The 14,028-nt window shown below is 34.9% G+C and overlaps 1 protein-coding gene across 1 annotated transcript; it reads right to left on the bottom strand.

Annotated features, from left to right (window-relative positions):
* Positions 1-3,120: 3,120 nt before the first annotated feature.
* Positions 3,121-6,672, bottom strand: Cpr51A (Cuticular protein 51A). The gene is made up of 2 exons (XM_073977335.1): positions 6,540-6,672; positions 3,121-3,745 (listed from the first exon to the last, which is right to left on the bottom strand). Exons 1-2 carry the CDS (start codon positions 6,594-6,596, stop codon positions 3,386-3,388), a joined length of 417 nt encoding a protein of 138 aa, XP_073833436.1. The 5' UTR covers positions 6,597-6,672; the 3' UTR covers positions 3,121-3,385.
* Positions 6,673-14,028: the final 7,356 nt, after the last annotated feature.

Raw genomic sequence — 14,028 nt, 5'->3', positions numbered from 1 at the left:
TTGATTATCCTCCAGATTATTACTGTTCATATTCTTTTGGAAGGATTAAACTAGTGCCAACTTATCTTCTAAATGAAATAGAGTCATATTTTCTAGGATTAGTTGTAAATATTAGTACTAAAATAGTATGTAAGATCATCATGAAGATAGCTGTAAAGAAAAGAAAATAGAATTAGGCAAATGAATAATAAAAATGAATTAGTTGTATACTTAATTAATAATATGACCACATATTAAAAGAGATTCAAACTTGTCAGAATGCCGCCCTGAGAAGAGCAACAGGGTGCCTCCTCAAGTCTTCAGTGGACCATCTACATAGGGGGCAAAGATTCTTCTAGTACAGCAACGCAATGAGACGCTTTCGTTGCAATACTTGATCGGGTGTTACCATGAGAGCCATTCCAATCACCATCTGCTGGCGAGGCCCGACACATTCAGGCATATCAGGAAGGATATTTATGCTCTGGAGTGGGAGGTCCAACAATATACATACGAGAGAACTCCTAGATCAACAGGCATATCAAGCAGGTTTAAATAGTATTCACAACGATGCAGTTGCTAAGGCCATAAGCAAATATAGTGTGAATAAAGTCCTCGAAATACATCCCCCATCTATCGCAGCTGAGGCGCGTCAGCTGCCACGACAAACCAGAGTAGTTTTGGCTCAACTACGCTCGGGATATTGCAGTCGCCTAAATTCTTATTGGTCGGAAGACATCTGCCCAGTATGCGACATGGGCCCGCACGACACAAAACACCCTTTCAACTGCCCAGCCAAACCTACTCATCTAACTCCAGTGAATCTGTGGTTACATCCCATCGAAGGAGACACTTTCCTGGAAATGGAGATAGACACAGAGCCAGATTGAACAGAAGAACGAACATACAAAAATAATAATAAACACTGTTACAACAACAAGCAAAAAGTGTCAGCATACATATAAAAGTACCTCCCGATTTTGAGGGGTTTAGCTACAATTATTATCCGAACGAGCTGTAGTTTTACATTTAAGATTCTTAGGAGTCACGAAAGTTCTCCATGAAAAATCGTCATCATAGGTTACAATTTCTAACCAAACTAGTTGTAATTTGAAATTCGAGGTTCCTAGTGGTTACGAAAATGTTCGCCCACATAGTTAGTGGCCACGAAACTTCTCTACCGAAAATCGTCAGCATAGGTCCATGTTTTGGTATAGCCCCCATATAACGGTACATTCCCGTTTTCCGTATTTGAAAGATTTTAGCTACAATGTTTGACGGAACTACACGTAATTTGACATTAGAGATTCACAATTGTCACAAAACGTTCTCGCTGAAAATGTTCAATATAGGTCCACGTTTTGGTATAGGCCCCATTTAACATACCTCTGGAAATACCGTAATTTTGTGCATTTTAGCTTTATTTCATGAACGAATTTGCTATAATTTGACATTTCGACGTTGCCATGCTTTAGTGTTTCATACGCCATTTTAGACTTTTTGAGTTATAGGTGGTTTCTAGGGGTTTCGAGTATGTTCTGAAATTTTGGTCGCATTTCTCTTATCTGCTCTAGTTTCCGAGATATCCACGTTTCGTCCCGAAAGCTCAAGTTTTATTCAGGTATGAAATTAATATTTCAATAACTTACAAATTTAAAAACACATTCCAAAATTCAGAACTTTAATTTTCGATTTAGAAGTTTTGAATTTATTGATGCAAAGAAGGGAAAACAATATTTTGCATTTGTGCCATAAGTGTGGGTATGGAACAACTCCACAAAATTTCTGTTTTTAAAAAATTCTTTATAACTTTTATATTCCAACAGATAAATATATATATATATATATATATATATATATATTCCAACCAAAAATTGTCTACACGGGTCCATATAAAATTACCACCTGATTGAACATATTTGTATACCCTCCACCATAGTATGGAGAGTATATTAAGTTTGTTTTTCTGTTTGTAACAGATCGAACTAATTTGCGATCATATAAATTATATATTCTTGATCAGAATAAAATTCTAAAATGATCTAGCCATGTCCGTCTGTCCGACTGTTGTAATCACTCCAGCGTTCGCTAAAATCGGGCTAGAGCGCTATATTTTTGCACACGAGCGTCTTTTTTCCATAGGTAGGTCAAGTTCGAAGATGGGCTATATCGGAACTCTTTTTGGTATAGCCCCCATATAACGGTGCCTCCCGATTTTCTGTATTTTATGGATTTTAACTACATTTAATGACCGAACTATCTGTAATTTTACGTTTGGGGTTCCCAGTAATCACAAAACATCTCCACCAAAAACTGTCAACATAGGTCCATGTTTAGGTATAGCCCCCATGTAACGGTACCTCCCGATTTTCGGTATTTTGTGGATTTTAACTACATTATTTGACCGAACTACCTGTTATTTCACGTTTGGGGTTTCCAGTGGTCACAAAATATCACCACTAAAACCGTCAACATAGTTCCATGTTTAGGTATAGCCCCCTACATAACGGTACCTTCCGACTTTCACTTTGATATAGCCCCATATAAGGTTCCCTACCGATTGAATACATTTTTATGCTCTTTTACCTTATTGAGGTATCAGTGGTCACAAAATATCTTCGCCTACAATTGTGGACAGGAAAGTCTATAATTATTCCGTTTTAGTTCAGAATATTTTATGGTGGAGGGTATAAAAAGTTCGGCCCGGCCGAACTTATCGCTGTTTTTCTTGTTTAAATTAGATTAGATAATTTAAGTATTTGGATTATCTGTGGTCGAGCAATTTTTGCACCTAAAATTGTGGACAGACAAGGAAACTACTTATTCCGTTTTGATTAAGAATATTTTATGGTGGAGGGTATAAAATGTTCGACCTGGTCGAACTTATCGGCTTTTTACTTGTTTTTTATTTACTTTTTTTGTAGGCTCGCCGGAAATCCGTTGTGCTCCCACTATCCGAATCCAAGCCCATCCTGTGTCACTCAGCTATGTTTCCCTTGAAGATAGGACATTCCAGAATGGAGGATTTTATGTATGCTATGCTGTTTTATATTTTAAGAGATTTATTCTTGACAATCATGTCTTCGGATTGTACATAGCACCCAATAATTCCCACTCTCAAATGAAAACACTTGTCAATTATTTACACTTAAAACGTACAATTTATTTTACATACATATTTAAAGTTAAAGGACACTACAATTAATAAACAATTACAACAAAAATATGTGGAAGGGAGAAATGTTTTGGATTCATTTCAATTTGTGTTCCTTAATAGACGACTCTTCATGTGTGTGGGTTCTGAAATCAGTCTCACTATTTCTAAATGTTAGAAATATTTCTTCGTTTTCATGTTGAGTTCTTTGTAGAGTTGTTGGTTGGCGTTGGTGGTTGTTGACTTTACAACTTAAGCATGGACTTCCTTATAATGTTTTTCTTGTTCAGATTCATCCAATTTGATGGAGTAGCGGCCAATCAATGAACCTTGAACATCAGCTTGACCATCGGCATTGAATTGAGGACCATCACCAATATCTTGGGTTTCTTCCTTGACTACACGGTATCCGTTTTCATCGGCTTCATAATGGACGGTACGCATAACGAAACCATCACTGTAGGAGTACATGCCGGTGACCTTAGTGCCATCACGGGTTTCTTCACGGGCAATGGTACCGTCATTGATTTGATCATCGATGTGGGAATTGAAAGAATATTGGGCAGATTCGTTTTGAATGCGTTCCAATTCAGCCTTGTCTTCGTCTTGTTCCTGGGTAGATGAAAACAAGTAAAGGGGAATTATGAGTAAATTAAGTGTGAGAAAATGGTATATTCGAAAGTAACTTAAAAGAAGTTTGTCGAGTTATAATTTATCTGTGTTTTGTAACTTATTCTCATTTATTTTTTCAATCGTGGCAATGGAGTGCAATTTAAACTCATCATTCTTGTAGATGATAAACATGGGCGTATTTCTATACAAAAAAACTGTTGTAGAGGCTGTCGACCTTCAGCAACTTGTAACTAATTTGTTATCCAAAAAAGATCAAATTATTTATTTACATATTTACGCCTTTTTTAAGTGTAGAAAAAACCAGAAGTACTGTGAATAGGTTTCGTTATTATTTCATCTTCATAATCCGTCAAGTGTAGGTAATCCGATCTCAAGCGATTGGCATCAATCGCTATTTGAAAATGTTATTGTTGTTATTTTCGCTGTTGCTACTGTCATGTTATTTAAACAAACAAAAAATAATTATCTTGACTGCCCAATAAAATTCCAATGAATGGGTGTTTGAATAAATTACCAACAACCGCAACAAATTCTTTTAACACGTCTAGTATTTTGTTGTTGTTTTGTTTTGATCTTTACCACACGTCTCCAATGAATACTATGTTGCGCATGCGCATATTCATCGATCATCGTGTATGTCAGTCAGGTTTATTTGCCAAGAATTTTTAAGGCGAATTTTTTCGATTTCAAAAGAATTAAGTTAATGGGATTTTTGTCAATTGAGAATATGTGACAAGACCCAGAACGGGATAAGTAGGTTTTTTTTGTAGTTAAAAAAGTGGGGTGGGGAAGATGGATTAAAGTGGCTTGAGAATATTTAGAATTTGATAATTAAAAAAATTCTTATGTATTTCAGTTATTTTCCACTGAGACCGGTAAAAGTGCATGTTCCGCTTAGCAACTGAAATAAACTGGTTTTACCTCTCAGACCATTTGACATTTGGCTATAGATTTGTAAGAGACAAATTGGAATTCGAAAGAAAAATTATGAAAACTAATCAAATTTAAAACTGGGTTCGCCATAAGCTTGAAATAGGAAACTAATTATAAATTAATACGACATTTTGTTTTAATTGTTCTGATTTTGGTTTCAGTAGATCACCAGTCAATTTGCTTTCATAATTTTAATACAAGGGCACAGTGAATTCAAATTCGTGAATTATATATATATAATTATGGGAATCACGCTTCACTTTTCAGCACAAAGCTTTAGGGTATGCCAGAACTACATTGACACAACAAGAATTTTAATTCTCTTTCAATAAGGATCAGTTTTAGCGCATATCACTTGGTCTTAAGAAGTCATCATTCAACTTGGAGGAAAGAAAGTGTGAGAAGCACTAATATTAATCACCTGTTATACTACAAAGTGTTCCGATTTTGAATTTGAACTTCAATAGATCTCATATCACTTTGCTTAAGTGAAAGTATTGACCATAGGACACTTGCCTGTCATGCGATGATAAAGATATGGCATTCTTCTTCACGCCAATTGGCAACAGAACACTAGCCCGGCATGCGATAAAAGTCTTGATGTTCCGAAGTAGCTAAGTGACAAGTTATCATTCAACCTTTAGAAAGGAGATAGAATAGAATAGATTCAACGAAGAATTGTTTCAAGAAAATTCCGTCGAATCGCTGAATCTACTTCCAGGAGGTGAATCTTAAAACTTGGAGCGAACACTAACCCAATAAAAGTTGATTCGTCGAAGACCTGATTCTTTGAATCTACCTATAGGATGTGGCAGTTGTCTCTATCGGAATTGGAAAGGTATTGGTAACAGAACACTTTGTAAGCATTCGATGAGAGTTTTAATATCCTGAAGTAGGGCTTAAAACAAATATCTTCAAATTTGGACGAATTGATAACGCTAACAGGGCTTTAAACAGCGATCCCTTTCGGGAAAAAATAGTCTGAAATTCAAAGAGTGCCAGTTTGTATTAGATATAAATCTATATGCTACCTTAGAAGCTTTTTAAATCGCTAATTGATGCTTTTTCTGCTCAAGTTAATGTTTATAAAATTTATTGCAATTGCGTGTAAAGCGAAAAGGCGGGATATTTGGATATTTTTTTTTTTTTTTTTGTTTGCTAAACTTTGAAAATATTTCTCAATCCTGATTCATGGAGCAGTTTTTGTTGACTGATTTTTGGATAGGATTAGAAGAAAATCTCAAGATCAATGTATGTAATTGAACCTTAGAGTTCGGCTCGATTTCGGAGAATTAAATCAAAATGTATGCACAAGTTCATGATATTGGGAAATAGGGAAACCAAAGTATGAAATTTGAAAACATTGCATTCACAAAGTTTTTCCCTTCACTTGACTTTCGCTTATGCAAATCCAAAAACTTCATTAAATGCACCCCAGCAATCAACGGTTTGTACAATTGGTGCTTGCTCTACTTAAGGTAATGCTGCGCAATGAACCCTAATGGTCAATTCACAACACGAAATTCAATACACTTGCAGCAGCAAAGTGGATCAATATACTTTCAACTGGCCTTCGAACAATAATTAGCCATTACACTTTAAATTGATTTTGAATTGACTACATCGGCTTCCAATTATGTACTATTTTTTTTAATGACCGTTATCACTTCACACATTTAAAATAGGCTTTCGTATTTGTTGAAATTTCATTAAAATTCCAGGGTGTCTCCGGCACAATTTCCCAATTTTGGAAAAAAGGGAACACTTTAAATGTCTTTCTCTTTTTTTTAATTTCTCGTCATTTATATTATTTTGTTTTATTTGTTTAATTTTCACTCACAATTGGCATGGCAATGGCGGCAACCAAAAGGCAAGAAATCAACACGAATTTGAACATTTTGTTGTTTTTTTGTTTAATTTTTCGGGAGTAGTGTTGTGATGTTCACGTTTCAAGTGTACTGTGGACTATGTTTGACAACGTGCAAATATTCTTCTTTTATACGCACTTCATAACGCCACCACTCCACCAACATTGGCCCATGCGCATGCGCACACAATATGCTGCCAGAGCCAACAACTCTGCAGCTGCACACAATAATGTTGATGATGATGATGTTGGCTCAAATCTTAGCTTAGCCTGCTTATCACTGTACGTTTGTAGGTATGTATGTGAGGCTATGATGAATCAGTTAATATTTACCGGCTTCATATTTTTGTTTGGGGAATGGCATTCCACCACAGCAACAAAGATCGAAGTCAGCAGCGACGCCAACATCAGAAAGTAAACGCAAAATTATTCCAGTGCTATGAACGTTGTGTGCGGCGATGCTGTTTTAGTTTTTGCATTCAAGAGCGCCGCCTGAAATGTCAATGGTTTAACCCATCTTCTTTGTGCATTGGTGTGACTAGTTGTTCATCAGTCCGTCAGTTATTTTGGCTGTATGTCTGTCAATTTGTCTTTCTGGTTTAAATCTTCTCCGTTCATTCACAACACACATGGTCTGCTGTGACGTGTTGTTGTACCGTTTTGTGTCACAGTGTTTCCCCATCCCATTCGATTTTATGCATTAAAGAATTAATTTTTGTGAAGAAGGCGTTTCAAACAACATTTCCATGGTGACCGTGCCTCGACCTACAGATCGCCAAATATGTCGTTAGCAATGTTATTATAATTTTATGCGGTTCTTTTTTCAAATATTTTTTTATAACAAACTAATTCGAATATAAGCATTTATTTATTTGTTGTGTGCCAATTGAAACGGTTGTGGTTGATAGTTTGGAATCATTAGATTTTCATACGAAATTGATAATTTCATATGAATTTAAGCAAAATAAGATACCAACAAGTAAAAAGTCGTTAAGTTCGGCCGGGCCAAAACTTATTATACCTTCCATCACAAAATATTCTTAACTAAAATGAAATAATTAGTTTCCTTTCTGACTACAATTTTAGGTACAAAAATTTATTGACCGCGGATACTCCAAATGCTTAAATTAACTGATCTATAAAATGAGTTCAACCAGGTGGTACCTTTATATCAATGTGTAAATCCATGTTGAAAATGTTTGGTGGACAAGTTTTATGACTGCAGGGAACCTGTAGCAATGTTACTAAACCCCCAAAATTCCCAAAATCGGGAGATATCGTTATATGGGGCCTAACCCAAAACATGGACCTATATTGACAACTTTTGGTGGAGAAGTGTTGTGACCAATAGGGGCTTCAAATGTTGAATTGCAGCAAGTCAGGATATATAGATAAAATTCTCAATAATCGAAAAACGGGAGGTACACTTAGATGGGGCCTATTCCAAAAAGAGGAACTGTATGGAAAAATTTTATTGAGAAATTTTTGTGACCACTGGGAGTGTCAAATTACGGATAGTTCCGTCAAACAATGCAGCTAAAACCTTCAAAATACCGAAAATGGGAAGATACCGTTATGTGAGGGCTATACCGAAACATGGACCTATGTTGACGATTTTTGGTGAAGAAGTTTCGTGACCACTGGGAATCTCAAATGTCAAATTACTTCTAGATGGGTTAAAATTCTTAGCTAAAATCCTCAAAATACCGAAAATTGGGAGGTACCGTTATATGGGGGCTATACCAAACATGGACCTATGTTGACGATTTTTGGTGGAGAATTTTCCACTGAGAACCTCCAATCTCAAATTACATCTAATTCGTTTACAAATTGTAGGTAATATCCTCAAATTACCGAAAACCGGGGGTACCGTTATATGGGGACTATACCAAAACATGGATCTATTTCCATATTTTTTAGAATATAAGTTTTTTGGTCACTAGGAATCCTAAATGTTGAATTATAGCTAATTTAGTCTGAACATGTGGCTAAAACTTGAACTTGACCTGCATGCAAACCAAAACAGAAACGCCTCTTTCCAAAATTTCAGCGTCCTATCTCAATTTTTGTGGATGCTAGAGTGATTACAACAGACGGACTGACCGACATGAATAGACGCAAATGATTATTTCAAGGCATGACACACGCAAAAACAAACTTAATAAACCCTCCACACTATGGAGGGGGGTATAAACGCCATTAAATAACATTTCGAATGCTCAGTTCACTCGTGTGTTACTCATATTTCCCAGCAACTGGTATCTACTGTATCCTTCATATTACCTCAAAACGGGGGCTACCGTAAAATTGTGTAATAATTGTTTCCGCAAACATCCCAGAACAGGCATGGGAAACTTTCCTCATATAAATGAGTCGTATTAGTTCAATTTTATCGCAAAAACAGAAATTGTAGAGAACTTTTACGTGACTGAAATACTCAGAAAAAGGTCGCCAACAAAACTCTGAGGGGTATTTTCGCCACTGTGAATATGGAATGTTGTCTGACGTGGGAATCAAAACTGGCATTCAGCGTGCAAAGCGGGTGTGCCTACCATTCACCATGGTGCCACCCACTGCTAGAAGAAACCCAACAAAATTTGAAGGAAGGGGTTCCATGCGATGACGTGATTTCATGGTATCTTTTGCATTGGTTCAAACGAAGTCGTGAAACATCCGATATTTTCATTAGCATTTGAACCAATGCAAAGGAAGTCGTGAAAGATCCGATCTTTTCATCAGCATTTGAACCCATGCAAAGGAAGTCCATCGATCCAGTAGACATGAATTTTGTATTTTTATTTATACACATTTTTGTAAATATATAAGATTAATTATTTACAATAGGTTTGATGTTGTCGGAGTCTCCAACTCACAACCAACGCTGTTAAAACTCTCGTCGTAATAATAATGTCATTGCAAAGGGTTGATGAAAATGAGATACCAAAGCATTGGTGGAAATGACATGCCAAAGCATTGGCAAAAATGACATGTAAAAGCATTGGTGGAAATAAAATGCTTTGGATCCAAAAATGAATAGCATCTCTTGGGTGGACCCTCATATAACATTCATCGATGAAGATGCTAAAAAGATGACATGTCAGATCACTTGCACCCATGATTGAATGGCATCTTTGGCATCGAACATTTTGCTAGGAAGCAACAAGGAATGACCGATATAGTTCATTTTGGAAGTGAGTCTTATTTTGGAAGTCATTCCTCTTGATAGATATCGCGCCCACCAGTCATTTCAGTTGGTCACCATATAATTTACAGCTTTACAGAAAAAAAAACTTTCCGATAAACAGCTTCATCAAAATTTGTATTTTTCAACTAACTAAATGTAACTTAACTTTTGAAAGATGATGAAATAAAGGTTATTATATTTTCAAAAAATAACTACGTGAACTAAAAAAAACACGTCAAACAACTGCAAATGTTTGGGGAAATGTTTGATAAACACGTTCGTAAATATGATAATTCGTTTATCGGCAAAAAGTCAATCAAAATTTAATTGAATTTTTGAATTTGTTTATCAAATCGTAAATTTTTTGTGTATCAGGAAACATGGACTTGCCCACGAAAAACATAATATCGCTATAAACAGGGTCACTAGAAGTACCTTCGGTAAAAATTTCCAAAGGATCCTGAACATGAACATTTCTGTGGATTTTACTCCAAAGAGTGGACCGTAAGGCCCACTTTTGAACATAGCTAAGTTTGGCCGAAATATTTCGATATCCAAAGTTTGGACCAAATCGTTTGCTACGTTTATGAGATATCGCGCGTACCATTTTATCTACTATTTCGGAATTTTTTTGGGGGAGGTACCGGAAGGAATGGACCTATCAACACCACCTTCGAATTTTATTTAATATTCGAAGAAATATAACGATATGCAAAGTATGGACCAACGCAGTATTCGGATCGAGAGTTGTCGTGCGTGTGGCTGGTGGTGAAAATCGATGGTGGTGCTTTCTGGTCGTAGGGGTTTTTACAGCTTTCGAGTCACTTTCTCAATTAGTAGGGACTTGAAACTCAACAAGCTTGTACAATCGTTATAGGGACCTTGAGTGCATGCAAAATCGAACCGATTCGAGAGGAGGTCCTAAACTGATCTTTTCCGAAATAAAGCATCCCCTCAGTACATTTTTTTAAATGATAATTTTTTTAAGAAAACAAAGTAATAAATTTATTTTTTATTTTTCGTAAAAAATAAATTTATTACTTGGTTTTCTTAAAAAAATTATCATTTAAAAAAATGTACTGAGGGGGTGCTTTAGTTTTTGCCGATACTGTATATAGTCCATATACTAAACGGATCTTTGCCTCGTAGAGATATTACGATGTGCAAAGTATGTATAAGTATCACCATTTTAGCGAAAAGTTTTGGACTTTTGAGGGGGAGGTACCCGAACGAGTGGACCGATGTCATTATTGATCATTATTGCGGTGTGTTGCAAATGTAGACACTGAGGCAAGGTTAATGAGCAATGAAATCACACTGATTAAGAATTCGATTTTACTGACCAAAATCAAAATGTTTTCAAAACGCTAATTTCTAAAATATTAATTTGATAGCAAACATATTAATACTAAGGTAGCTGAAAATTATAAAGTAACAAGTTATTCCAACTGCTTGCGGATATGTTACTAACTCCAGGATTATTAACAACATAGATCGATTAATGATAATTCGGTGAATTTTTAATTTTGCATATTAATGTTTGCCAAATTTCTGCTAGTAAAGGTAGGGTCACATTAGGCAAATATTTGCCGAAAAATGACAAATATTTGTTTGCTTCAATCTGACCAGCAAATATTTTTCAAGGGCAAACAAGAAAACAGCTGATTTTGGGGAAACAAAACCATTTGCCAGCAAACAAAAAATTTTCCAGTTTGCCCATAATGTGAACACTCTTGAGCAAATATTTTTCACTCTTTTGAGGAAATATTTATTTGGTCTTACAAAATTTTTGTAAGAGCAAACAAGGGCAAATTTCTGCTGAAACACATTGTTGTCACCTATTAAAAAAGGATATTATGAATATAAAAAAGTTAACATTACTTGTAAATATATGATACAAAGCGAATATTTAATGAATACACAAATAAACAATTGAAAGGTGAGTGTGTATTCTCTGATACTGAATGATGCCCAAAATCAATTTTTCAGAATTCTTTGGACCAAATTTGATAAAATTTTAGGTGTATATTTGTTAGGTATAGGAAAAGGCGAGCTGTTTTTTATAACGGAAAATAGAAGAGGCAAAACGCAAAATTTTACAGATTAATTGTGGAATCTATCGTTGATAGATGTCTTGGAAGTAGAATACCGCTATCCAAACCTATTTTGGAAAACCTCATAATTAAAGAAAATATTTCTAAATTTAGTCAGTGGGACTGCAAAAATGCCATAAACATTGATTTCAATGCTTGCATTACAATTAAATAATTATTTTGGTTATTATTGTACTACTTCATGGATTTATTTTTTAGTGTCTATTGTCTTCAAGAAGTCGGCCAATTTTTACAAAAAAACTACATTTTTATCATGGTGCGCCTCAACCAAATTTAAATGGTAAGTGCTTACACCTGGGAAGTTTCGGGGATTCTGAAACGCGTTGCCGTTTAAAGTTCATATTTTTTGGAAACAGCAAGTCCTATACAAATGGGACTAAAGAAGGCGTTGAATGGAAATTCTCTTCAAGGATTTTGCTTAAAGTCTTATAGAAATTGGACTAGAGATAATCTTATAGCTGTGAATATTCTCTACAACTTTTGTAATTTTTTCCTAGATTGTAATATTTCTTGAGATATATAACTTTAAATTGTGACATTGCAGTCACATGCATTTATAAGCAGTCGATGGAGTCAGTGCATTGTCCCAATTTGAGCTTCTATATCTCAAACATTGTAAACAATAGGAAAACGTCATAATGGTCAATCGTGTATAGAATTTTCAATGCTACATTTTCACTTGCGGTTTCCAAGCCAAATCTTGAACGCCTATAAAGACCCGAAAAATGTGAACTTTGACCGCGACATATTTAAATATCTCATAGGCGATTTCTTTTTTCTTGAGTTTTCATTGTACATTGTAGTTTCAAAATCCGAAAAAAACTTTCCAGGTGTAAGCACTTTCCATTCCAAATTGATTCAGGCGCACCGTGTTATCTGTCAATTTTAATAAATTAACACAAAAAATCCTTTTTTGGTTTTGAAAACATTACATTGCAAACTAAAAATTAAAAGATGTTAATAAAAAAAAATTTCCAAAGCACAATGTCAATGTGCCATCATATACATATGTACATATGTATGTACATACATTCGCAACAATACACAAATAAACTCATTCCGACAAGGCACTCATTGCCAAACACATGGTATTTTATTCCCATTCTCCACAACAAACAATAATAGCCCGTTTCAACGGTACATCGTTCGTTCTCTATTCGTTGTTCGACCCTCAAATACGAATAAATTACTTGATTCCCCATACAAAATTCTGAGAACGAACGACGATTTTTCTACGTTGTTCAAGTAGAAATACTCTCCGAACAACGATAAAATATGTCCCATCTCTAACAAATGAGAGCATTTATCGAAATAAATTAAATATGACATGTCTAAATTCAAAATTGAAAAATTTGTTGAAAACACAAAAATTTTTAGAAAAAAGGAAAAAGATGAATGAAAATTAATGAACTAAACATTTTATATAGATGCAGAAGGATGATGGTTGTGTTTCCTTCTTAATTCCACACACATTTCTTGTCCATTAGTTCAAAATCGCGTAAAAAATCAGAAACAAGAAGGAAACAAACAACTGAAAGTCTGTATACACAAACATTGTTTTGACATGTCTCTCTCACTTTAATTTTAAAAATAGAAAAATATAAAAATATGTTGAAAATACAAAATTATTCGGAATTGATGGAAAAAATGAATGATATGTGTGTAGTTAAATATAGAAGATACATTTGAAGGAAAGTCTATTGCTTTTCCAATTCATTTAATGTATATTTTATGTGTTTTCGGTTCAAATTTTCGTCAAAACAAGGAAACAAAAATGAAGCAAATTTTGTGTATGTTTCTGTTAATTACGAATAATGTCGTGGAAACGGGTTAATTGTTGTACGTCGTTCGACAGGCGAACAACGTAATTGAAACGCTCGTGTGAACATGACATAAACGAAACGCCATATTTTTTATTTCTCTCTTTCTATTTTTCTAGTCCAAAAAAATTTATGTTTGTCGACAGTTTGCTCAAACAGTTTTTGGGTGAAAACATATTTTCAAATGTGAACACATGGCAAACATGTTTGCCCGTTGCGTTATTTGTCACTGTTTGAGCAAACAAAATAGGCCAAATATTTGCCTCTAATGTGAACGCAAACAAAAATTTGCATGAAATTCACATTTGTTTGGGCAAATATGAGAAAACAAATTTAGAGCAAAT

This window comes from Musca autumnalis, unplaced genomic scaffold (genome assembly GCF_047663935.1).
Source record: "Musca autumnalis isolate F117 unplaced genomic scaffold, ASM4766393v1 scaffold_3, whole genome shotgun sequence".
In the NCBI taxonomy this organism is placed as follows: domain Eukaryota; kingdom Metazoa; phylum Arthropoda; class Insecta; order Diptera; family Muscidae; genus Musca; species Musca autumnalis.
This window is presented reverse-complemented; position numbering and strand designations above follow the sequence as displayed.

Coding starts and splice junctions, on each gene's coding strand:
- Cpr51A (XM_073977335.1), bottom strand. CDS start 6,596: ATGTTCAAATTCGTGTTGATTTCTTGCCTTTTGGTTGCCGCCATTGCC. Junction 3,746..6,539: donor CCGCCATTGCCATGCCAATT/GTGAGTGAAAAT, acceptor TCATCTACCCAG/GAACAAGACGAAGACAAGGC.